General features: G+C 40.0%; 1 protein-coding gene across 1 annotated transcript in view; it reads left to right on the top strand.

The window, feature by feature from the left end:
• The window catches only part of STAC (SH3 and cysteine rich domain), a 72,980-nt gene that overhangs the window by 30,284 nt on the left and 17,546 nt on the right, over positions 1 to 25,150 (top strand). Inside the window, exons 3-6 of the mRNA XM_041466835.1 lie at positions 13,227 to 13,327; positions 15,441 to 15,522; positions 17,326 to 17,441; positions 21,754 to 21,835. Coding sequence (XP_041322769.1) covers positions 13,227 to 13,327; positions 15,441 to 15,522; positions 17,326 to 17,441; positions 21,754 to 21,835 — 381 coding nt within the window. The remainder of the gene's footprint in view (positions 1 to 13,226; positions 13,328 to 15,440; positions 15,523 to 17,325; positions 17,442 to 21,753; positions 21,836 to 25,150) is intronic.

Below are 25,150 nucleotides of genomic sequence, written 5' to 3'. Positions count from 1 at the left end.
GTCCAAGAGCCAGCAGTGTCCTTGCGACCAAGAAGGGCAGTAGTATCCTGGAGTGCATTAGGAAGATCTTTGCCAGCAGGCTGAGGGAGGTGATCCTGCCCTGGTGAGGCCTCATCTGGAGTGCTGTGTCAAGTTCTGGGCTCCCTGGGCAAGAGGTACATGGAGCTCCTGGAGCAGGTCCAGTGGATGGCTGCAAAGATGATTGGGAGCTTGGAGAACCTCACTTAGAGGACAGGCTAAAGGAGCTGTGGTTGTTCAGCCTCAAATGACGACATGTGCGAGGGGATCTCAATGTGTGTAAGTACCTGAAGGGGTTTTGCAAGAGGATGAAGCCAGGCTCAGCAGTGCCCTGGAAGAGAACAAGGAACAACAGGCACAAACGGAAACAGGAAGATCCATCTGAAAATGAGGAAGAACTTGTTTCCTGTGAGAATTACCGAGCACTGGACCAGGTTGTCCAGAGAAGTTGTGGGGTTTCATGTTACAGAGATGTTCAAGGCCCACCTGGCCATTTCCTTGCAACCTGTCTAGTAGAACCTGATTCAGCAGGAGATCAGACTAGATGATCTTCAGATGTCATTTCCAAACCCAGTCACTCTGTGATTCATTGAAAAAGGGCATTGGGTAACCTTTTCAATAAATGCTACCAGGTGCCATCCCATATATTACTAAATGATCTACAATTCCTGCCTCTACCTCCTCCTTCCCTACACTAAATTTTCTCCTGGATTTAGGATGCTTCATTCCAGCTGACAACAATGAATGGCTCTGGGCACCTAAATCTTCTGGCACTTTTGAGAGTCAGTGTGAGTGAGAATTGCTTAAATCATCTCTGTCTGCCGTGCTAAGGTTTAGGGCAAACAAAAACATTGTATTTTTTTAACACACATCTGCTAAAAATTGGTGTAAAATAATAATTTTATCCTATTAGATTGAAATTGAACCTGGCTTATCCTACAATCCCTTTCTTGTTTTCTTGAATTAATAACTCTCCATAAGCATAGACCTTCCCACTCCTGAGTGGAGCCCTGTAAGAAGGGCCAAACAAAAACCTTCTGGAAATATGAAGTACTAATTCACCCAAACTGTGCAGTATGCATTTAACTGTTAGTTATAGACCAGTCAGGTATAGGTAATATCATCTGGACTCTCCAAAATTTCCCAGCAGTGGACATTCTCTCTGTTAGAATAAATAAAGTGGGAATAAACAGAAGTGAAGACGTAGAAACACATACGGTATGTGCAGTATAGATGTGCTCAATCTACTTCTACTCCTATTTTTGATAAACATGGCAAAAAATATCCAATTCATACCGTCCCACATTTGTAGAAAAGCTACAGGGGGCCACATATTATCCCTGCACCAAATCATTACTTTTCTCTTTTAACAAAGAGTTAAACATGCTTTAAAGCAAATATTGAAAAGAAAATATTTAGATTGTTTATCCTCTGGGAGGGCTTCTTCCTCTGAGATGAGGCAAGAATGTTATCAGTAAATTGGATAATCAGGAACTGCTTAGCTGAGAAAAGAGGGTGGAAATATATTTTAAATTCTAATTTGTCCTTGAACAGCATCAAACACGTTTCACACTAGATAATTTTCAAGCTCACTTTAATTTGGGGGAAATTGCTATTAATACGAAAGTGCAGTTAATCCTCAGTCAAAAGAGACTTTAAAACTGTTGACCAACATTTGCTGTTTAATTAGATGGAAAACAATAAGCATTTCTAGAACATCTACAATTAATATTTTAATATTATGTTAGCCATGGTGATTTTTAACCAAAAAATACATTAAAACCACCAAACACCCTATTCAGTAGTGAGTAGTTTCCCGGTACCATTGCTCCTGATATCAGCTCTAGTGAAGAACATAATGGCAAGCTCAAGGTTTTTTAAAGGCCAAGGGATGAAGCAGAATGCTAGTGAGGTCTTTACGTCCTGTCATGTACTTTTCCAGAGCTCACATGGGATACCGGGTGTTTACAGATAAGCAAATTAAGTGCATCTTCTTTCAAGCTGACCTTCTTATAAAACTATTATTTTTCTCTTTAGAGTCCTTATCTACCAGAGTGTGACTGTTATGTGGATAATTACAATGCTGAATAGCTGACAAAAGCATCATCCAGAAGCAAAATTATTAGAAGCTTTACCTAACTCTGAGTTGCAGAAATCTTAAAATGAGGCACTTAACAGAAATGCTTCTGCAAGAAATAGCACTCTGCCATCATGTAGAGTAAAATGCCTACCCACATTTGCTTGTTGCTGTCCTTAATATAGAAGGATGTCTCAGAGAGCAGTGATCCTTGCGGCTCACATGGATCATCGCATGTTTTCCTCCTTTGGTAATAGGAATGCAAGTTACCGCAACTTCACTAATGCTCTTCTCTGAACTGCTGAAATTTTAGTTTTCCAGATATACAGATATACATAATATGTTTTCCCCCTTGACATAAGTTTATCTTGTACACTGAAGGATGTTTTTAATTCTGAAGACATACTCAGTTAAAAATGGCATGTAATTGCAAATTGTGACTTCATTGTAGTTTACTTTATAACATGCAGGGAGTTGTCTGTGTCCATCATTTGACAGAAGCTTTTCTTACTCACTTAAATAGTAATTGATGCCACATGGAACTGCAGGTGTGCTTTAGGCCAGTACTGCTATGTGTCAAGTAATGAATTCTCTCAGGTTAGAACATCTGCTTACAGCAGCAAGGTGAGACATTGTCTGTCTTGCAGTGTTTATTACACTGTAAAAAATTCCAGTGTGGAGAGCATCTGGGCACCGGGTTTTATTGAAGAAACACTGACATTACAGATGTTACCCTATTTATTTTTTCTTACACTAACTTCCTCCCTCCCCACCAGCCTTTCATTCCCTAAGTGTCCCCTTCCCTGCATGGAGGGGCCACTACTAGTGACATTGGGGCAGAAAGTGATTTTTTATTCCTGCTGTGATCTCAAGCACAGCTCCTGGGCATCCCCTGGCATTGATGTCCATCACTGAATGTCCAGCACTGATATACAACATTGATATCCATGGCTTCTTCATCTTCAGGATCTTCCTGCATTTCCCAGATCCCTCCCCAGGCCAGGATCTTTACCTTTGTGCCCCTTCTTCTTTCTGAAAACACTTCTTTCTTTCAGGAACTCTTGGCACCAAATCTTCTTTCTGGAAACCAGGGTCACAGTTCCTCCAGTCTAAATAATGTATGTGCATAAGAACAGCACATGATCAGCCTTTTGACCAGTGCTCTGGTCTCCTGTCTCTTTATTAATTGCAGGATTTGGGATATACTCTGTTTAGTCAGAGTATATTTTGATATTTTGATTAGCATTTCCAGCAGCTAATAGTGGTTGCAGCTTGCAAGTAGCAGCCTCTTGCCTGAGAGTTCAGGGGCTCAGATTCACACATTCACCCATGCACTTACACAGCAGTTACCTGCTGCCTGTTCCTGTTCACAGTTTCCCCTGTTCTTTGCCTATGACAGCTCCTAAATCTTAATACCTGTGTTGACATTCAGCTCTGTGCCAGTACCTTCTGACACATTGATCTGCTCTTTGATGGACTTTTGTTATGTGTTATAGCTTTGTACACTGTACAACTGTACAACAGACAGATAATACCTGCCAAGCCTCTTGTTACCCCTCTGGGCTTCCCTACCCCTGATAGTGGTAGCACAATTAAGGTCAATGTTAATTAAGTTTTTTTGGACAACAAACCACCATGGCTATTTGGACAATAGCCATGCTGGTCCAAACCACAAGTGTTAATGAGAAAATCTATGGTTTGTGTTGGCTTGGCTGGTTCCTACTGGAATCCAGGGTGAATTCAGGTAATGCAAATACTGTCTAAATATGGACAGCTTATGAGTGATGCATTGAATTATTCATGTTGATTGACAAAATCTTAAAAAGCAGATCTTTGGTGATTTTGATTAATGATTTAAATATTTAGCAATAGAGTGAAATTTCAGCTTAATGTCCCCATTTTTTTAACTGTCCAGATTGACCCTTGGGCAGGTAATGTTCTTTTTACTTTGCTGAGCTACATAAACTTCTGTACAATCAATTGACAGAAGTTTTTCTTATTCATTTAATTATTAATTGGTGCCTAATGGAAATGTACCTGTAGGTGTGCTTTAGGCCAGTACTGCAATTTGTCAAGTAATGAATTCTTTCAGGTTATAACAGTGAAGGCTGAGATTGCCTCTTTGACAATTGTAAATGAAGTGTTTTTACTGCCCAGCTTGTGCGATTTCACTGAAATCAGTAGCAATTTCTGGAAAAAATTACCAACACCCTGTCCCCCCTCACTCCCCCCCAGCCTCCACTTGGTGTGAAAGGTTTCACTTGAATGTTTTTCCATTGCTTGGAAATCAGGAAAAATTCACAGAAAACAGGAACAGATATTGGAAGGGGCTGCTGAGGCAGGTGGTGGAGTCACTGTTCCTGGAAGTGTTTAAGGAAAGACTGGATGTAGTTTTCAGTGTTGTGGTCTCGTTGACGAGGTGGTGTTAGGTCATAGGTTGGATTGATGATCTCAGAGGTCTTTCCCAAACCAGTTGATTCTGTGATTGTATATTTCCCATGTGGAAAAGAAACTGAAACACATTTTGCTTTAAAACGTGGTTGTAAAATTCCAAAAGGTAGAAGCATATTGTGACTAAATGTAAGAATAACTTCCCTGAAAACTGATCCCACCAAAATGGTGTAACTAGCCAATTACTTATGGTCGTGCCATGAATTCCCTCTAGTCCAAGCAAATCATGCTGTCAATTACACCTGTACTTCTGATGAGATCCTCCTTAGCTGTGTGTGATCCAAGGGAAGAAATAGCTTTGGAACAGAAATCTGTGTGTGTGGCCAAATCCTCACCAAGCAGTAGACTTTAGCCACATGTAGTTATCTTCTATTGCTCCATTTCCCATCTCCATCACTAGCTACTGTAAAATGGAAAAGGGAGAGAGGAAGAGGAATTGTTGTCCTGGTAAGTCACACTTCAGCACTTTGCATGCAAGGCCCATTGCTGCAGGCCCTGCCAGCCAGTTTTTGCTAACACACACCTGCAACAACGCTGGGAGCTTGCACTGGTGAGGGAGTGGTTTTAGTGTAGGAAGAAAGGGCCCAAACCCTCAGTAAGTCTGAAACAGCAGAAGGCCAGTGAACAACCAGCTATACATACACACACACACACACACACACACACACATATATATATATATAATGGGAACTAAACTTCTTATAGTTCTAATTGATTTTCCTGATCTTCTGTCAAAGAGCAGTCTCTCATTTCAAGCCCACTGATGACGATGGAGCCACATAAGCAATAGAATTTGTTAAAAATCCATTAGCAGAGAAGACAGGACATCAAATCCCTTTGCTGAGGACACACTGTTCTTTTGTTCTGTAATTATTTTCCCACATTTTCAGCAAGCTCACAGTCCTGGTCTTCATTTCACATCATAGTTTTTTTTCAGATTTCTGGTTTCTGTTTTCCAGCTCCTCTGTAATGGTACAAGGTCCTTGGATGGTACAAGGCCCTTGGAAGATAAAGGTTTTGGCACATGTGAGCTGCCTTACAAAATTTAACTGCTTTTTCAAAGCATTGAAAACACAGGGAAAAAAAGTCTGCAACTGATGACTTTTCATTTCAAAACATGTAAGAACACAGGTGCAAATAACCTGATCTTGTTTGAAATCTGACTTTCATCATGTTCACCTCAGGAAGAGTTACTTCAGGTGCTATGTCTACTAATACTACTGAGACCAAGACCAGCCATTCATCTCTGCTTGTCCTCATTTGAAATAACACATCAAGCTTAATTTCTCCATGCTGCCTTGTCCTGTTTGGTTCTGTCACCATCACCTCACACAGTCAAGTTTATGCCTATCCTCTCTGAAATATTTTCCTTTTCAGCAAAGCAGGATCTGTAAGCACAGGTTCATCAATCTTGAGAATTATCTAGAAAAGCAGGTATCAATAAATCAGTGCCAGTTTGTTCAGAGCACAGAACATTAGACATGATTTAGCATGTTTAGTGTTTAGGGAATGGGGACTTTTTTTCAATAATAGCTGTTGGTTTATTTACCATGGTGTTCCAGCATCTTAATTAACATTTAGATGATCAAAAACCTGAGATGATATTTTAAGAAGTGCAGAGGTGGATATTTCCTTTCAGGGATAGACGTTTATAGCAAAGCTGCTGAATATGTGAAAATTGCATTTTGAAAAAAATTCTTATGGCCAAATTTTTAAAAGGTTTTATTTTAGCAGGGATATTTTTCATCTCTATAACCGTCTTGCAGAAAAACCTGCCTATTACTGCCTCATTTTTTTCTCAGCATGTCATTTCTAAAGAAAACTATGCCACTAGGAAGTCAATTCTAATTTTATGCACTGTTTTGTAGCCTGCCTACATGCAAGGCAACTTTTCTTGCTATTTAAACATTGGATATTGTTATGGAGAAACTGGGGTAGGCACTCAAATGGACCTACACCTCTAAGTGGCATATAATCTAAAATTTATTCATTTGAAAGGATAAGTACCATGCTTAGATATCAAGTCCTACTCTACAGAACATAAATATACAATCTCCAGCTTCTCTCCGCACCCTGTTTGGTTTAGAGTGGCACAAGGTAAACTCAGGGGAGCAGGACACTTCAGGCAGTCAAGGCATCAGGCAGCTTGCTCCCAGATTCAGAGGTTCCTCCTCTCATATGGTTGGACATCCCTGTACAATGTGCCTCATCCCAAGAAATTATAAATTTAACATGCCCAAAGCTCTGTACATTTTGAACTGGTAGATTTTACTGTAAAAAAAAATCCAACCCACAATTTAATAAAGAAAAAAAAATCATTACTAAAGAGTAACTCTGTGTCCATCAATTTAAAGCCTCAATCAGGTATCAGATAGCAGTGACTTCCAATGTTCAGCCCTCTAGGGTGGCTGGGGAAATCTGTGTTCAGGCTTTGATCTGTGGCGCACCTGATGAACAGGTGAGGGTCTGCACCTCGGTACTCTTCAAAATGTCACCTGGGGAAAGTGATGGGGCAGCATCAGTTAAAAAAATATAATCACAAGGATGCCAGGCATTAGGACAGAGCGTAGTTCCCAAGGTGGCAGGAGGCACTCAGGGAGGCTGGAGGCTGGGGAAGGGTGAGAAAAGGACTTCCCAGCTCATTCTTACAAACCAGCCTAGTGGTTTGGATGAATTAGGCTCAAGGTTTTTAACTTTAAAGATCTGGTAGAAAATGCCATTTTCTGATTTCCCCACAGCTCTTGATTGAGATAGAGCAGGAGAAGGAGAGGCACTTGTCCAGCAGCAGCCAGCACAGGGGCAGGAAGCTGCTACAGAGGAATTTTTAAAAATAGTCATCTCTTTCAGCATCAGAGGTATTACACAAAACCAATTAATTAAGAACTAAGAAGGGGGCATGAGAGTAGAATGCACAAAGGCTTAGAGGTAACTGCAGAGGCACCAGTCCAATTTCAGGGATTTCCTCTTTTTAAGGTGACATCCTAAACTCTTCACTGCTGCAATACTGACCCAGCTTGCTTAAAATTCTCCATTTCCCATAAACTTTGGCATGGATGAAGATTTCTGTGACAACTGTAAATGCATTTAGGGAGAAAGGGGCAAGACACTCATTATTTTTATCAGCCTCCCACAGCAGAAGTTGAAGTTCTATGGAAATTATGTAATTTAAAATATATTTATTTTTGAAAGTTTTAAATCAAAACAATTTCTGAGTGGTATGTTCCTCTCAGCTGGAATAATAAAAAAATAGTGGTTGGGTCATAGCTAGATTAGTTGGAGGTGACAGTCTCTCTGTGTCTCTTTCCCTTCCTCTTTCTCTCTTTTATAGACCTGAACATTTTTATCCTCTCCTTTCTGGTTTTTTTCCCCACTTTGGCATAAGTGCCTAATATAGTTATGTTTATACAGTCAGTATAACATCATGTTGTTACCAACATCTGCAGTTTTCTTTGACATTTCTCCAGGCTGTGGGGCTTGTTCTCCCTCTCCAGTTATTAATCTTATGTTGAGACTTGGAACAACAGGCAAAAAGCATCAGCCAGCAGTGCTGTGGCCACAGCTGTGCTGGCCAAAGGGGTGATACAGGTTCCCTTTGTGTCTGTGTAACAAGCAGATTCTCATTTCCATTCCTTAGGAAAAATATGGCTTTCCTGAAATGCACAGTAGTTACTAAACTGCTTTTGTAAGGAAACACAGACAAAAAGAGTTGGAATCAAATTCTGTCCTGTTCCCTCTGCCTTTCTCTGCCTCCAAATATTTCCATTCACCTATATTGAGGTGTTCTGTTTCCATTTAGGCTTCCTCCAAAAAAAATTTAAATTTACAAAAGTGATGCAGTGTGTCCTTTTAGTGGTATTTAAGGTCATATTATCAGAACAGTTTAGGATTCAATTTTCCATGACTGTTCTGGAAAACCTAGCCACTAGTTTAGATATTCAAATGGGAGCTGACCCAGTCACAGAGTATTTCTAGTGAGGTGTTATTAAACATGACCTGCTTCTCAAAACAATGCATCCTTCCAGACCTAGGTGCCTGGATACATTAGCTGATATCTGAAGAAAATTACTGGGCAGAACCTCATTTGTAAGTTTATTTAAGACCTACTCGGTATTCTGGCCTGAAATTTCCTCTTTTTTTTTTTTTTTTTCCCTGTGAAATACTGTTTCTTTTGTCAGTTTTGCCTTTTGTTTGTTTGAAAAAGGAATACCAACCTGTACAGACTTGGAGATAGTTGATACATTAATGAATAGGACACAGAGGATATTTCTTCTAATGTCTGTGTGGTTTTTTCTCTGTATGAATTTCATAACTACATAGACACTACTTCATTCACCAAAGAGGATATGTTAAGTGTTCATGGACTCTATAAGTCAGGTAAACATGTCTAGTAATTTCCATTCTGAACTCCCACTTTCAGAGTTTGCAATTTTTATAACTTAAACACCAGCATCTGGGCCAAAATAATATTAGTGCAACCTCTGACAGTTTTACCCCTTATTCCCCTAAATGAGAGCCATCTCATCCAAGTTTTGTCAAGAGACAAAGACAGTGAGCCCATAAGAAAAGTCATGAGGCCATTAATCACTTTGTATTTGGAATAAGGCTAACATGGGATTCAAGAGATGATGCTTAAAGACACACACTGACTGAGGAAAGTAGAAAATAAATGTTGAATAGAACTGCCCATTCATCAAACAATGTTTGCTCTCTTTGGTGAATGAAGCAGTGTGCCTTGAATAAAAATAGTGAAAATCACATCCCTAGAGAGCATCCAAAAAGCAACTGAGCAGAATTTTATTCTGTTCTGCTTAGTATTTACCAACCAACTTAAGAAAGCTTAGTAAGGGTTTTTGGAGAAGAAGGTAGGAGGGATGATTACTTTTTGAAGGTAATAGCAAAGCTATCAAAGCTGTTAGTTTACTCCCCCTTTGAATGAAAACCAGAGAAAAAAGTAGTTAGGTTACTCCAAGTGGAGCTTAATTGTTAAGCCTTTAGTTCCTGTATTTCTGATCCACCACTGACTGAAATTATTCCAGGTGGGCTAAGACATAGCAGTGACTACTGTCAGCTTTGCTTTAAGGTTGGTATAAAGGAATATCTGCTGGTGGGAATAAACAGCAGGCTGCAATGAAGCCATCAGCTATTTAAGGGGACAGGAATCATCCTAGACAGTGATGGTCAGGCTTGCAGGTCATCAATGTGTGTTCAGCAGATATCCCTGAGGAGACTGTGTTAGTGTCTGAGACTTCACTAATTGGAACACTGCAGCTTCCAGACAGTGCTGTAACCAGCTCAAATGTGAACTCTCTCCTTACCCTTTCCCTGCCCTAGGCTTCAATCCACAGAAAGATTAACCCAGTGGGAATAAGCATGCCACAGAGAGGCTTTCAACTTCAAACAAGGTCTGGTACCCTGTGGCAACAAAAGAAAATTATCCTCAAATAGTCTGCCCTATTGTGGTGTTGAAGCTATTGCTATTATTGTTACTATCTTTGTCATTGTCAATTTTTTTTTTACTTTTATGAGTCATTAATAATACTTATTTTCTATTATTTAATGTTTCTCCAGACCAAATTCCTAACTTTCTTATGATTTCCAGGGGAATTTATTGGGAAATAATATTTCAACACATTGCTATATCCTGTGCCACTACTTTAGGCATAATGAAATAACTCTCTTATAACAGTGCATGACTGTGGAACTCTCACTGTACTCACTCAGTTTTAAATTGCATCCTTGCAAGATCCATGTTCTGCCTGCTTTTTCACTATTTTAAACTACCAGATGTCTCCTAAAACCTGCCCCATTCAGGCATCTGCAAGGTCAGTAAGTGTGCATAAATGGGAGGCCAGAAATTGTTGCAATGAGTCAAACCCTGGTATCATTTACACCTGTACTGAATGCAATCTCTTATCTGTGATGTGAGCTGTGATTGTGCCTCATTTCTGAATCTCAGAAACTTTTCGGTCAGATACATTGCTAGTATGTAGTTATCTGATTCCTGGCGTGCACTAGTTTTGAAACAGCTTAGCCATAGCTCTATGAGTGATTTAGTGTAATGGGGAAGAGAAACTGAAGAAAGAATTATTCTGTGGGAAAAAAAAAAAATGTTTCTTGTAGAAATGCCATTTTCAGAGCTTGAGATATGATGGTTAAGCATAAATACAGCATAAATGACTCTTCTCCAAGCTCTGTACTTATTCCTCAGTGGGAGGCAGGGAGATGCAGGGAAGTTTTTTCCAAGCTAGCCCCACTGTAAACCAAGTAGTTAGAATTGAAAATGGGTCAAAGATTGGAGCTTTTGGTAGTTACAGGAATTTCATTTTGATTTACAGTCTTCTTGTGGACTCAAGTGTGTGACCAAAATACTTTTCCTCTCTTTGGAGCCACTACTCATCTACTCAGATATAAAAATATGGCACTCAGCACTGGAAATACAGTGTTGTTCTTTTGTAATTGTCTTACTCATTTTCACATGACCACAGACTTCTGTTCTGAAAGAGCTGGGGTTTGATTCTTGAAAGCAACTCAGATGCTTCACATTCATTTTGCACATCATATGGGCACACAATTGTTTTGACAAATGTGTATCTTCTGTGATCACATGGTTATAACATGTAAGGACCAACATCCACCTTGTAAAATTAACATTAAAATGGCTGGAAAAGCATAACATAGTCAGCAGGAAGGACTGTGAGACTGTCTGCCTCTTCACAGCTACATCTTAGGAGTAACTTGGTACAGACCAGCATGAGAGGAGAATTAGACCCGATGTAAGCACTGACGTGTTGCATAGGCCAACTGTGGTGTAATTTTCCTTTTCTCATTCTGCCCTATAAATATAATGAAAAACTGTGAGGGAGCCACTCTTTTCTCAGTGCCAATTGTTGATCACCAAGAAGGGTGATTCAGCATTTCATCATCAGTAATAAAAGCACAAAGCCACAGAAGTCAATATTGGTTTGGGCATATGTAATTGAAAAGAAACTCTAACTGAAAAAATCCTCACAGCTCCCTAATCCAAGTGCAGCCATGCAGGAAAAAGAAACAAATAAACAGGCATGTGTCCTTCTAAGAATCCTGTGTTTGCTAGGAAAAAAGACCCCAGAAAACAGGATAGAAAGGATGTCTGCACACACTGAATGGTGGCTAAAAGGGGCAACAAGTGGGGAGCAGGCACTGATCCCCACTCCCTTGAAGTCCCTGGGGCACACCCCACACTCAACCCCATTCAGTCCCTATCACTCCAGCAGTCTCTATAGGAAAGTGGGGAGAATCTTGGTTATCTGTCCTAAGGGAAGCACACAGGTGAAACATCTGAGCCTGGCTCACTACAACAACCCATGGCTACCTCAGCCTTACCTGGCTTGCCAGTGGCCACTTCAGACACCTATTGCTCTGAAAGTGGAACACAAGGCTTGGGTTTTGGCACCAACTTGATGAAACCTTACCTGAAGTGCTTCTTTCAGAGGCAGAACTTCACTGAATTAAACTGGCAGCATGTACATAACCAATGAGCTAAATGAGTACTTTCAGATGCAGGATCCTGCTAACTAATATTTATCACGTCTGGCTAATGAGGGTTGGTTAAAATGTCAAGACTTTTTAGGGTTCTTTATAACCTCGTTTCGTACTGATTCTCACAGTAGATACAACAAACAGATATGTTGTTTACTCGTTCCGTTTACACAGTCCTGTAGGGGATAAAAGAGTTGCTGCAGCATCACTGCTTCTGCATAGTTTAGGAAGTGTTATGGTTGTATGAATAAAAGTGACTGTTCCTGCCTGGAAGCAAGCAGACTTGGGTCTGTCATTTAAGAGTAGGTGCTCACTGAAGCTAATACAGAACTACATTTGGCCTAGTGAGAGAATTCTGCTTCTTTAAAGTAAAATTTCTGCTGTAGCTCCGCTACCTGTGACACGTAACTTTTCCACTGACAAGAGAGGAGAGCATGGTCAAACTCGCTGCACCCTCACTGCCCCACTCAGGGACATGCAAGGAGCCCTTGCTGCACCCTCTGAGCACTGGCTCGGGATGGTGAGAGCAGCAGTCCCCAGGAGCAATTGTCAGTATTGTTTTGAGCATGTGTAATTGAAAAGAAACTATAACTGAAAAAATCCTCACAGCACACTAATCCCATGCAACAACGCAGGAAAAAGAATCCACACAAACAGGGATGTGATTGCCTGTGGGTGGGAAATGGCAAAGGAGCTGGGTTAACCCTCTCACACATGCCTGGAGCTACCTCTCACCCACAAAACCTGGGCCTCCACTGATGGCCCAGCTCCCCAGAGCTGCTCCAGAGCCTGGGTGCTCCTTCAGTGGCTCCCTCAGCCATGCACAGCCATGCCAAGACCTTTCAAAATAACGAAGGGGTTTTGCTTGGTGTTCATGAGGCAGAGACACTGTTGGTCAGATTATAATATAGCAGAACATAATCCAATATAAATCTCAAGGCAGCAACAGCCTGGGAAAGAGCCTGGGGGACAAATGCCTAAAACAGAGAGGCTGTAAAGAAAATGGGTGTACGAATGTGCATTTTTAAAAGCAGGTAAGGCAAAGAATGCTGTCAGTATTTGCTCTACTGCAACTGACCCCATCAGTTCTTTCAGGTCACTTGTTTAAATGGATGGAAACTATTGATTTTGTCTAATTCAATCTTTGCCGTGCGTTTCACAGGGACAAACGCTAAGCACGGACTGCGCTGCAAGGCGTGCAAGATGAGCATCCACCACAAGTGTGCAGACAGCATCGGGCAGCAGCGTTGTATGGGCAAGCTGGTAAGTGAGCAGTCCAGGGCAGCTTGGGCTGGAGCTACTTCTTTGTGTGCCTGAGCCCCAGGTGTGCATTTAGCTGCTGCATTAACAGAACCCACACCAGATCGCTTTACTGAGGCGGAAAAGTGAAGCCAGGTGGTGCCCTGTTGTCAATTTGGGCAATTACTGCTGCACAAGGATGCAAACAAAATCTAAGCACAAATCTGGTCTGCTTTGTGGATGTGAAAATGCAGTTACAGAATACAAATTGCTAGCTAACAAAATTAATTACCTTGATTTCAACTGTGTTTGCTGTAGTGTAAATCTCTCAAAGAATGCTATAAATTAATCATAGTATTTCAGTAGGGTTTAACAAATGAAAAATCCTTCAAAATATGTTTTATTGTTTTCTCCACTGCTAGGGCTTGAATAAAAGCAAACATAATTCACCTTAAAAAGAAAATCAAGGGATATTTCACAGTAAAACACAGCAGAGTTTGAAGCAATCTCTCAGCAGGAGAGGCTGGGAGGAGCCTGCCCCTGTTGGGACACAGCATTTTAGTGCCTGGGTTGCCTCCTGAGCAGCAAAATCTCACAATTGGCAATGGCAGTACACTGTGTCTGAGACAATTCTAACCCACCTTGTTGACTATTACGGGACTATGGTACCTTCTGGTTACTTTTGGAAAAAGAAATTGGGAAAATACCAATTGGAATATGAAAAGTGAATAATACATAGATTCATGTTTCAGATGTTCTCAGATTTGTTGTGACTTGAAGACACTTGAGACAACTGAGGTAAAACCAAATAGTTTTACTGTGTTAAGTGATGGGAAAATGCAAGCACTGACTTCAAAAGTGCTACAAACCCCACCTTTCACTAGAAAGATCTTTTCTGTCCAAGAGTGTTTGCTGAAAGTTATTGTTGTTTACATCCCCAAGTCATGTCTTCATGTATCTAAACCATAATCATAGCTCTAGTATGAGGCATTCTGGTATAGGAAGCTGGTCTGTGAAGAGCTGAATGACAAGCCCTGGACAAGGCAAATATTATCCCATGTTAATTGATTCATGCATTTCTTGATTCCAGTCTCAGCTCTTGTGGTTACTAGTTTACAAAAACAAAAAAAAAGAGACCAAATTTACATCAGGAAGTTGTCAGCAAAGTCACAGGAGTTTTATGAGCTCATGCTGATGCTCTGTTTGAATCTAGCTTGGGGGCAGACAAAGGCTGAAGAATATGAAGTTTATTCCTCTAGGACTCCAAGATTATCAGTCATCTCAGTCTTTTTCAGTCTTTTCTGCAACTCATTACCTGAAGTTGTCTATCAGGTTTTGATGTACACTGAACAGAGGATATGGAAAATATGCACATCTCTTCATTTCTTCCTCACTTCTCTCTGTGACTAGAAGCTCTCACAGGCTGCAGACATTAGAAATTAGAGAGACCATTTGTGAAATTCCAATGTCTTGAAGGAATTAATTTTGGGTGCTAAGAATTTGCCTGAACTGAGATACATTTTTTTAGAGCGGTATAGGCATCTTGGGTATGTCTCGTAACAAGTAACAGCTTGGAGTGCTTTTTGACCTTACAAAACAAAACAAAACCAAAAAAAAAAAAAAAAAAAAAAAAAAAAAAAAAAAAGCAGTGGAAGCTGAAGTCAGTCAGCAGTAAACCTTAGAAAAACCTATAGGAAGGTTCTAAATTCCTTGGGTTTCACACATGTGGGAACATGAGGATTTGGGGCTAGGGTGGGGAACAATAGTCACATGTTTAACAAATACAATACAATGCAAATTCAGACTCTATAAGAAGATAAGGAGAGGGAAACTTCCCACAACCTCTAATGATTCAGCACTTCAGCTGAAATTAATTAGTGTTGCTTTTGTGTAAGACAAAAGAAAAAAGCTGAAAATGAGCCCCTTCTTCCACATAAATATAGGAAATTGTTTTTTATTCTAGGCGAAAAATCAAATAAACATCTGATCTCTAAACCTCACAGTGACTGAAGAACAGGAGGCAAATTTCCAGCCTCACCACAATGTTCCACCATTAACCAAAGAGCTGAGGCTATTTCTGTTTCATCAATCAAGGCAAGCAATGCCCTTCACTTGTTTTTGCTTTTTCTCCCTCCAGCCAAAGGGATTTCGACGGTACTACAGCTCACCGCTACTCATTCACGAACAGTTTGGCTGCATCAAAGAAGTGATGCCTATTGGTAGGTTTTGTCTGCTTTTCCATTCAGTCTTCCCTTGGCAATGCTCTGCAACAGCAGTGGCAGACTTCCAGCCATGGTCTTTACCCTCAGCAGCCATCTGAGGTCTTTACCCTCCAGCTCCTTTTGGTGACTGGATGCTCTTCTGCCATCTCAGGAAAGGACCACTTCAAAGATACAAAGCTGGAAGAGGAGAGGGTGTGTTCATTGTGTGTTTCACTCAAAACCCTGTTTGCATACCTCTTAGCAATTACCCTGCTTATGATAACAACTACCTGAAATCAAGGTAGGAACTTGGGAATGAAGAAACACTGAAATATTGAGATGAGGGTCTGAGATGGGAAAAAACAGATAAAAGACAGGGAGATCAAAACAGCAGGGGGCATTCAAATCACTTGTCCAGCTTTTGAGGGATGCTGCTAGGTTCCTGTCCTTTTTCATCCATATTTATTACTTGCCTTATATTTTTCCTTATTGATCATGTCTACACATTGTCTGAGTACTTGAAAGACTGTGGTATTTACATTTCCTCTGAACAGAGAGAAGCTGTGAGAGAAGCAGAGAAAAGAATGATCAAAAAAATTCTTACCTCATTTGCTACTCCTGCTGTTGTGAACATGTAGCATGTGTTAGAAGATTATTTACCTGAAGAAATTTAGTAATTAAATTCTAGTAATAGTATTTTAATTCATTAACCAATTAAATCCACACGTGTGTGTATCCTATCAGGAGACAGTCACAAGTTTCTCAGTAGTAGTTAAAAGTACACATAATATAATACAATATAATATCTCTCTTTAATATAGCATAATGTAATATAATATAGTATTAATAAAGCAAGCGTTTAGCATTCCAAAGCCTTGGAGTCACATGCCAATCTTTTCCTTCATCAGGGAGCCTGATTTTACTACAAAAGACCACTTTTTCCTCACTGTAATACCAAATTTCTGAAAAGAAACATTATGAAACAGAGAAGTTAAGTTTATTCTGGAAAATATTTTTCACCACCAATACAATAACCAGGCAGAGTAGAAGTGCAAAAAAAATCAAATCTAAAACTAGGCATTCAGTTTAAAACTACTTGTCTGATGACATTTGCATTCTTACTGTCAGCAGTTTAAAAAAATTAATTACAAGGATTTCATCTAAGTTTCTCTTTCTCCAAAGCACCCATCATTTTTATCAGAAGTAATAGAAATTTTTCAGTACTTTGGCTAAAATTTCCCTCCTTCTACATAGTGCTACAAATGTATAATTTTCTACATGCCCACATCCTTGTGTCACAAGGGAAGTTGAGGTCTAAGAATGAAGGATGTAGAAGCGAGTTTGAACTGAGTTTGCTACTTCCCATTCATGGCATCCATTTCTCTTCCATTTTTGTGGAGATTATTTTTGTGACTAGCTATGAGGGAAAGCTACTGTTGAGAGCAATCCAAGAAGTCACTGGTGGAGACAAACATGGATTAGAACCTCCTGGTACTCTGTCTTCTTTATCACCACAGAGGTAGCACCAGTGATGATTAGGGAAGGAGAATGGCAGGTGAAGAGAGACAAGGCAATAGCCGAGAATGGAAGAGCCAGGATGAGAGGAGGATGACCTTTCTGGGAGTAGAGAGGCAGCAGAAAATTGACAGCAATTCCATTAAGTTCAACACTCACTTTTTATCAGGATAGTCTCTCAAATTGTTTCTAAGCATACAGGTTAACCCCTTGGTAGAGGCAGGTGTTGCTCCAAGTTAAGCAGGAACATGACCAGGAATATCCTCAAGGTATTGACTGATGCGTGTTTTGCTCCTTCTGTTGCAGCCTGTGGAAATAAGGTTGACCCTGTGTATGAAACTCTCCGCTTTGGGACTTCCTTAGCCCAGAAAACCAAAAAGGGAAGTTCTGGAAGTGGATCTGACTCTCCCAACAGAAACTCTGTAAGCATCCCACTTCTTCTGTTTTCTTTCTTTATCAGCAACAGATATTCATTCACATGAGATTGTGTCAGAGTTTGCTAAACTTGTATTTCAGATCATAAAAAAACCCTAAAATTTTACTCTCAACTTCCATACTGAGAACAGAAAACTTGTTATTTTTGCAAATTCAAGTTTTATGTATCTTTTAGATGACTCTTGAGAAAAAGAAAAAAATGTTAATTAAATTAGTAAACTGTTTTTATCAGATTGGAAAATGAAATGTTAATCTTTTTATTTTGCATATCCATATAGAAGTGTAACAGAAATATTGAACTGTCAGGCTGAAGTAGATGCATAGTACCTGCTGTTGATGGTGGCCATTTGCCCTTCATACAAGTGATAACGATGAGTTGGAGTCCTCAGAACCTAGATTTAAAAGTACATGACCCCAGTGCAAACCCAGACAAAATTAAGACACTGCTACTGCAACAAGGCAAGGGACTGGGACCTCCACGCCTTTCCAGTGCAGAATCATGAAGGAGACATAACAGATCACGCTTCTCTCTCCAAACCCCAAACACAGACATGTGTGATCAGGTTGTTGTATCCAGACAGGGAGGTTTTAGTCTTAATGTTTGTCATTCACCCTCTCCAATCATAAAAGTTACTGTCTTAAGGATCATGGCAGAAGAGGTAGAGAAAAGGGACGTGATAGCTCCCGTGGCCATGCCTTTGTTATATCCATACCTTGTTCAACAGTAACAGTTGCCAATTTCTTCCTTATCCTAGAATTGGGATCCACAAGATCAGGAGCTCCTTCATGGTGTTGAAAGAACATTCCCTACCTTCTCAGCCTCTAATAAAGAGGTGCTTACCCCTATGTTTGAGGTTCTCTTCCATTCATGAGATCCTCCCCAGGACACCCCTCCCTCCATCAAAAAAATAATAACAAAAAAAAAAAAAAAAAAAAAAAAAAAAAAATCACACCTGAATGCACTGGAAGATAAAACTGATTGTCATCCCTAAAAATCAGGCCCACATTATCTGACAACCTCTTCCGCACACACCTCATAAGACAAATAACTGGGCACAGAGACATGATGAGAGTTGGTCTCCAGGTCTCAAAGCAAATGTTTATATGCTTAATACCAAGTCATGCTAATATCTGTATATGTTTGTTACAACATATCCCTGGCATTTAAATGCATGCTCATTCACATGGCTGGCCTGTAATCTCAGGTGGTATAGGTGGATTCTAAACAGGCATCAATTCATGTCAGATGGGAAAGAAGACAAACGCATTTAAGCAAGAACTACATGAAGTCTGCGAGAGATTTTTAAGGGACACATCCTCTATCCACCCCCATTTGTGCCTTAAAAGGAATTTGCTAATTCACTTTATTTTTTAAACCCAAAGTGACTCTGCCTTCTGTCGCATTATTACATTTCTTTCTTTCAATTATTTAATTTCCTTTGAAACAGAATTTCTACAAATGTAATTATTGCTTTCTAAATCAATAAAGTTTATGTTGAATTATAAATGAAAACTCAAGCGTAGAAATCACTAATGCTGTGTCAGCTTACTCTAGGGAGCTGATCATAACTAGGTGGGGTGTGGGCGTAGAATTAGGAACGCAAGTTCATTACAGGAATTTCTCCAGGGTATTGGAGGCTGAGAGAGAATGGAACATGTGTCAGCATACAGGAAATAGAACACATTAGGGAACTGAATAAACTGACCTGAAAAACCATAAATTCTGCCAGCACAAGCTTGTGGATTGAGACAAGGATAAAAAACAGGGTAGACACAACCCTGAACAAAATGATAGAGCTCAGGACCTTTAAAATTGATGTGTGACCTGGGAGTAGGTACTGACCAGTGGCTGCAACAGGGATGTGGCACAGAACCCTTAGAAACATGTGTAGTTAATAGCTTAGAGGGACTACTACCTTTCCCCAGTAGTCCTCACTTTGGGGCTGCTCTGCTGCTCTCCAAGCAGAAGCAGCAATGGAGATGTGAGGCTGTGCCGAGTCCCAACCCTGGGAGATGGAATGTGATTCAAGGTTCTGCCATGTCACACCAGGGACATGGGGACACCTGGGATACTACTTCACCTTGCAGGTGGTGTCCAAGGTGCCCAAGACCTCGCTCTGGGTCAGCACAGCAGAGGTGCTCCTGCTGAAGGTGATGAAAAGCAAAGGTGGCTGGATTAGGAGCTGTACCTTGCCCCTACAGACATGAAGCTTCCATACTGCATGCAGTTCATGCAGACAGCCTCTACTCTCTGCAGAGACAACCACCTTCCTCTAAACTAGCCAAAGTATTTTTAACATGACTGAGCTGTGTGGACGTACTCACTGATTTTTCCGCCCGGATTCTGCATTTCCCATAAAAGAAAGTGGCCATATGCTCCAGATTTACTACCTACTGCTTGCTTCAAAACTGTGCTTCTGCAACCCACATTTGTACAAAAAGGCACTTGAGGTGATGTAAATGTGAATCTAGTTCTTGTTAGTTTTTTGTGGATCAGGTCCTCTTAAAAGCAGCTTTGCATCTCTATCATTTCTATTAGACAATTTTTCATGTAGTCATTCAGTGAAAAATTATTAAGGGTAAATGAGGTTGACTCAGAAGGTTTTGGATGAGGTAAATAATGAAGAGACAGTCACTACACATATGCACTAGAACTTAACAAAATAATATTAATTGCTAATCAGCAATAATGAAGCTAATCTGTGAAAACTGGGGACCATGTTGTAGCAATGAGCTGAAAAATAGCTGGGACTTAGGATTTCAACAAAGCCAGTCTTTCTCTTCTCCACCCAGCAACCAGAATCCATAGATATGCTCTACACTGGATCTGTGTAAACTTTGCTATTACAGTGCCTTCTCATCCTCGGGTGACCTATTTGGGCAAGATGCAAGACAAACATGACCTGGAGCAAAAGGCTGAGTCTAAAAACAAGGAGCAACAGAGCAGCAAAGTAAAGTATATATTCTTAAAACAGCAAGGGAAACAAGATAGCCAAAAGACACCTGTGGCACAAATCTACTTTCAACCCCTTTGTTCATTGGTTTCCTTCATGGAGAAATAGCTAGGAAGGTACTAGATAGGAGAAATAAAATTGTGAAAGCACTTTCTAAAAAAAGCTTTGCTGTCAACACTAGTAAAAGGGGAAGAAAGCACTATGTAAAATCTATAAAACAAGTCAGATTCTGCTCCCTAAACAAAAACAGAAATGTTCCTGTGATGCAGGTGCAGGACTGCAAAGCAATAGAGCAAACTGTGCGTACAATACAATTGGAAAGTGCCATACAATAACACTAAATCCTTCTTGTGACTTAAAATTTGTGAGCTAGAAAAAAATAAATCTTGGGAACGATGATTAGGAATAAATTTACATTTATTCAGATTAGTGAAAACACCTGACTCAAGTTCAATCTTTGGGTTTTTTCTGGTGTAGAGAGTTCAACAACTGAAGTTTTGTTAAGGTCAGACTCACACAGAGTTCTTTGGAGCAGCTCCTCGTTCCTGTTGGGCTATACAAGGAGAAGCTGACTACCCAACCAAGGAATCTGTATGCAGAGTATACTTCTGAGCCTTGAGATTATGTCATCCCACGTTTTCCTATACCCTGGAACACTGGGTCCCTAATCATGACTGACATTAATATGGTACAAAAAAGTAATCATAGTAATTCTAAAAGCAACACTTAGGTTTCAATTTCCCTAACCATACTGGCCAGATAACTGTTTAAAAAGAAAGTGAGGGCAGATATTTAAAGACTGACTTCATCCACTTCATTGCGCTCTAGCTCTTTCTTTTACAGCATTTTAACAGAATTAAAATGACCCTTACATTACAGTTATTTTACTGAGTAATGCATTCGGGACTGATATATTAAAATTCAGTAGTTTCAACTAATGTTCACTCTCCCTAGATGATAGCTATTTAGTATACCTGCAGAATTTGCAAATTCCCTCATGCCCTTTCTGTTTTGTTCAGAGAAGCACACTGCTCAACATAATCCTTTGTTTCTTAACTTTCACTTTATTTTATACTGCAGAAATCTTTTGTACTCCAGACTCCAAACTTGGTCTGGAATTTTTTTTTCTGGGTTTCCACTGCTGTCTGTGCAGTAGGTATGTGTTGTGCATCATCAGATCCAATGTTTCCTTTCATCCCTCTAGGCTGACTCTGCTCTGCTCTCTCACCACTCAAGTATTGTGTTTCCCAAAGGTCCTTGCTGTGGTTTTATTTCACTTCATCAGTCCCTTTTTCTGCTTTATCCTGTCTCATTTGCTCATTTGTCTCATTTTCTGTCCCTGCAGACAGCTGACTTGGTAGAAGTTCCGGAGGAAGGCAATAGCTCTGCAGGCACCCTTGACATAAGCAGAAAACGCAGCAACAGCGGTGAGTGCCCCCAGGCCAGGACACACCCTCGGGTGAAAAAGCCCATGTACAGCCTGTTTCAGAGGGAAGGGGGTTATGGCATGTCCAGGTTTTACCAGTGTTCTGGTTTCCAAAGCAGGAGGTGAGTTGGTGCAAAAATGTGGGGAATGCTTTTTGACATTCAGATGAAATTGAAGACACCACTTTCCTTAATGTAGTGTGTCCAAAGCGCAGCTGAACAAGGTTCAGGTCCATTCCCTATCTCCTATCTTTACTTCATGATCATGACTGTAGACAACGTGCTTCAGTTCCACATTGGCAAAGTGGAACCAAAAAAATACTTTCTTTTCCCTGTGTTTGATTTTTCCACATGATTTTGTATATCATAACCTCTTTGGGACAGAAAATGGATCATAAAAGATCTTTGTGTAAAATACACAGCACAGTGTATTTTGATTATAATTATATCTTCTCAGTACAACTGTAGTATGTACCCAGTAATATTAATGGCCCAATTCCTTTGTTTGATTTGCAGTACAAAAATAATGTTTTTTACAGCATTGGTTTGATGAGATTTGAAAACCATCATAGCATCAAGAGTTTAGTAATGAAATCTCAGCCACCAAGAGTTGGTGTTTGTGACCCTGTTCTTGAATTCAGTCATGGCAGTGGAAGTCACACACAAAAGGAGTTATTGCTCAGCACAAATTCAGGCCCAAACCATCATGGCAACTTCTCTAGCAGCACCTGAAATCTGCTTTGCTGAATCTCACAAGATGTACAGAACAAAAACAAACCACAGTGAACATAACTTTTTGCTTTGTGGTACCCCCAGTGCTCCTTACATACTGCTACCATTTCATGTAGGTGAAAGGCCAGCTTTAGCTGTCTGTTTCTATATTTTGCCACCTCCTTATTTCTTTCCTCCCCTCTTGGTCCTATCACCTCTCCTCACTGTGTTCTGCCATTTCCTTCCTCTCATTCTGTGAATATCTCATCCATATTATCTGATTTGTCCTGAAAAATTTGTTAAGTTTTCTGTCTTGCAAGTGCAAGTTGACCTGACCTGGTTAAAGATAGAGAATTCAGTCTGCACCACATTGTTTAATCCTGCCCACCTGAGATTGAATTGACCCTGTTTGAATGTTCAGATAACTTTTTATTTCTTTGCAAGTCAATAGTTTCATTTCTGAAACCCAAAGAAACTTTTTTTCTCTGAGAACTGCATTCACTCAATGCACAGAAAAGCGTTCAAGGAACTTACTTAAAGAGATTAGTTTAAAAACTCAGCATGTGTCAAACCTCCAAATAACTTGCTCGGCACATTAACGATTCCTTTGATCAGCACTGGCTTTTTTACAATCCATCCTTTAGGGGCTCAGGATATAAATTATGCATCAGTCACTCCAAAAATTTTAATAAACTGCCTGCACTGTTTGCACAAGCTATGGAAATGGCAGAATGTAAAAATCTCTGGTTCTGGTTTTTTCCTTTCTTCTTTTTCTTTTTTCTCTCTTTTTTTTTTTTTTTTTTTTTTTTTTTTTTTTTTTTTTTCTTTTTTTTTTTGGTCTGCTGCTAGGGCAAAGAAGTATGAAAATAGATAGATTTCTGTTGTGTGGAGATATGAACAACATACCTCTATGCCTTTCAGATTCAAGTGCCTCCTATTAACATCCAGAGACCACAAATTTTTTTAAACATAGATTAAAAATATAAGTGCATTCAAAATGTTTTTACAAAGTGACTCATGACTCCTTTTTCCTTAGTTACCTACTGCCCCTTTATCAGGAAGTTCCACATTAGTGCCTCAATGACTCAGGTCCATTTTAGTTGAGTTTGTGTTTTTGTTCTTTTTTTTTTTTTTTTTTTTTTTCTTTTAAAATAGTGTTCTACAAATAAGTATTTAGGAAAATGTACATTTGGTGCTCTTTGGTAAAGAGAAACAGCAGAAAAGACAGCCTCAAGAAGGGTAAAAGGCCCCAGCACATGCGTGGCCATGTAATTTTCCCTGCCGAACGCCTATGACAACAACTTCAAGGGGAGATTCTTTCATTCAGGCCCTGGCATAAATCCTATGAAGCAAAGCTTCCCAGTTTACAACTGTGAGATTGCATACCTAATTTCCAGCCCTTCAGCCTCCTCTAAGCCAGTTAAGACTCTTTCACTGCTGTGATCTACTGTCTGTCCCAATAGCCAAAATGTACTTTAGGTGACGTCTATAAGCCTGTTATCAACAGTGATATGAGCACTTTCCCCTTTAATCACTTATGGGATGTCCTCCCTGGAAGCCCACTTTTGATGAGCACTTCTAAGCCAACACAAGGACACAGTTCAGCCACATCCCCATGTGCTGGGTCAGCTCCACAGTTCATGAGGCTGTACATTAGTAACTTCCTTTATTTTCTGTCACCAAACAGGAATTACTCCAGACAGGATACTGAAATATTTTTACTTCATCTGGTGAATGACTTTTTGCAAGTCCAAAAGGCCCCTGGTTACCCAATTCAGTACTCACCAGAACATCTTCAATTTGCCTCCTAACTCCTGTTCCTCTGAACATAAAAAGCAAAGCATAGTGATTTGAGTAGGACTTAAACCCTGCCAAACTGTAATAGCAGCACTTTAAACCCCTTCATACAGATGCCAGACATACGTGTACCCCTATATTAATGATACAGGAAATTAGGTTTATTTCTAAGGTTTTCCTTCTCATACCTGTGATAGTCTGCAGGGTCAGAGTCCCTTTGCAACAGGACGTGGTGAGGAGCATATTGAGGCCTCAGGTCCACTGCAGTGAGGACAGCCAGGCACAGCTTGTGTTGACATTTTCACGTTAAGTGTGGCAGGTATCAGCTCACATGCTCCCTTCACATTCACAGATTGAACTTTATGACTACAACATTGTCTTACATTTTGTCAGAGAAGATGTATGTGCTCATGAATGCCTGTCACTTCGTACAAAATCTTTCTTGTGCATGTTGTGGCTGCCGTTTCACTTGTCTTTTATCTGTTACAAGAACACTGTCATGTTTTTCAATATCAAAGTATAACTCTCTACTATCAAAGAACCTTACTATTTCCCTCATAAAGCTTCTCCACAGACTCTGTTAGGTTGTCAACTACCATGTAGACTAGTCCAAGAAATATGTGTCAATGAAAGAAAGGACAAGCAAGTGAAAAAACAGAGAAAAATTCAGTGGATTGGTGTTCCCTGGAGCTTTTTTCCCCTGAATTCATGTAATTGTATGCCAGAGAAACAAGAAGAAGAATGCCCTCAAGTCATCTGATACTACCACTTTGGAGATTGCCAAATTGTTAGAGGCTACAAAGTCCAGC

The sequence above is a fragment of the Pyrgilauda ruficollis genome, unplaced genomic scaffold, assembly GCF_017590135.1.
Source record: "Pyrgilauda ruficollis isolate IOZ18807 unplaced genomic scaffold, ASM1759013v1 scaffold2, whole genome shotgun sequence".
In the NCBI taxonomy this organism is placed as follows: domain Eukaryota; kingdom Metazoa; phylum Chordata; class Aves; order Passeriformes; family Passeridae; genus Pyrgilauda; species Pyrgilauda ruficollis.
This window is presented reverse-complemented; position numbering and strand designations above follow the sequence as displayed.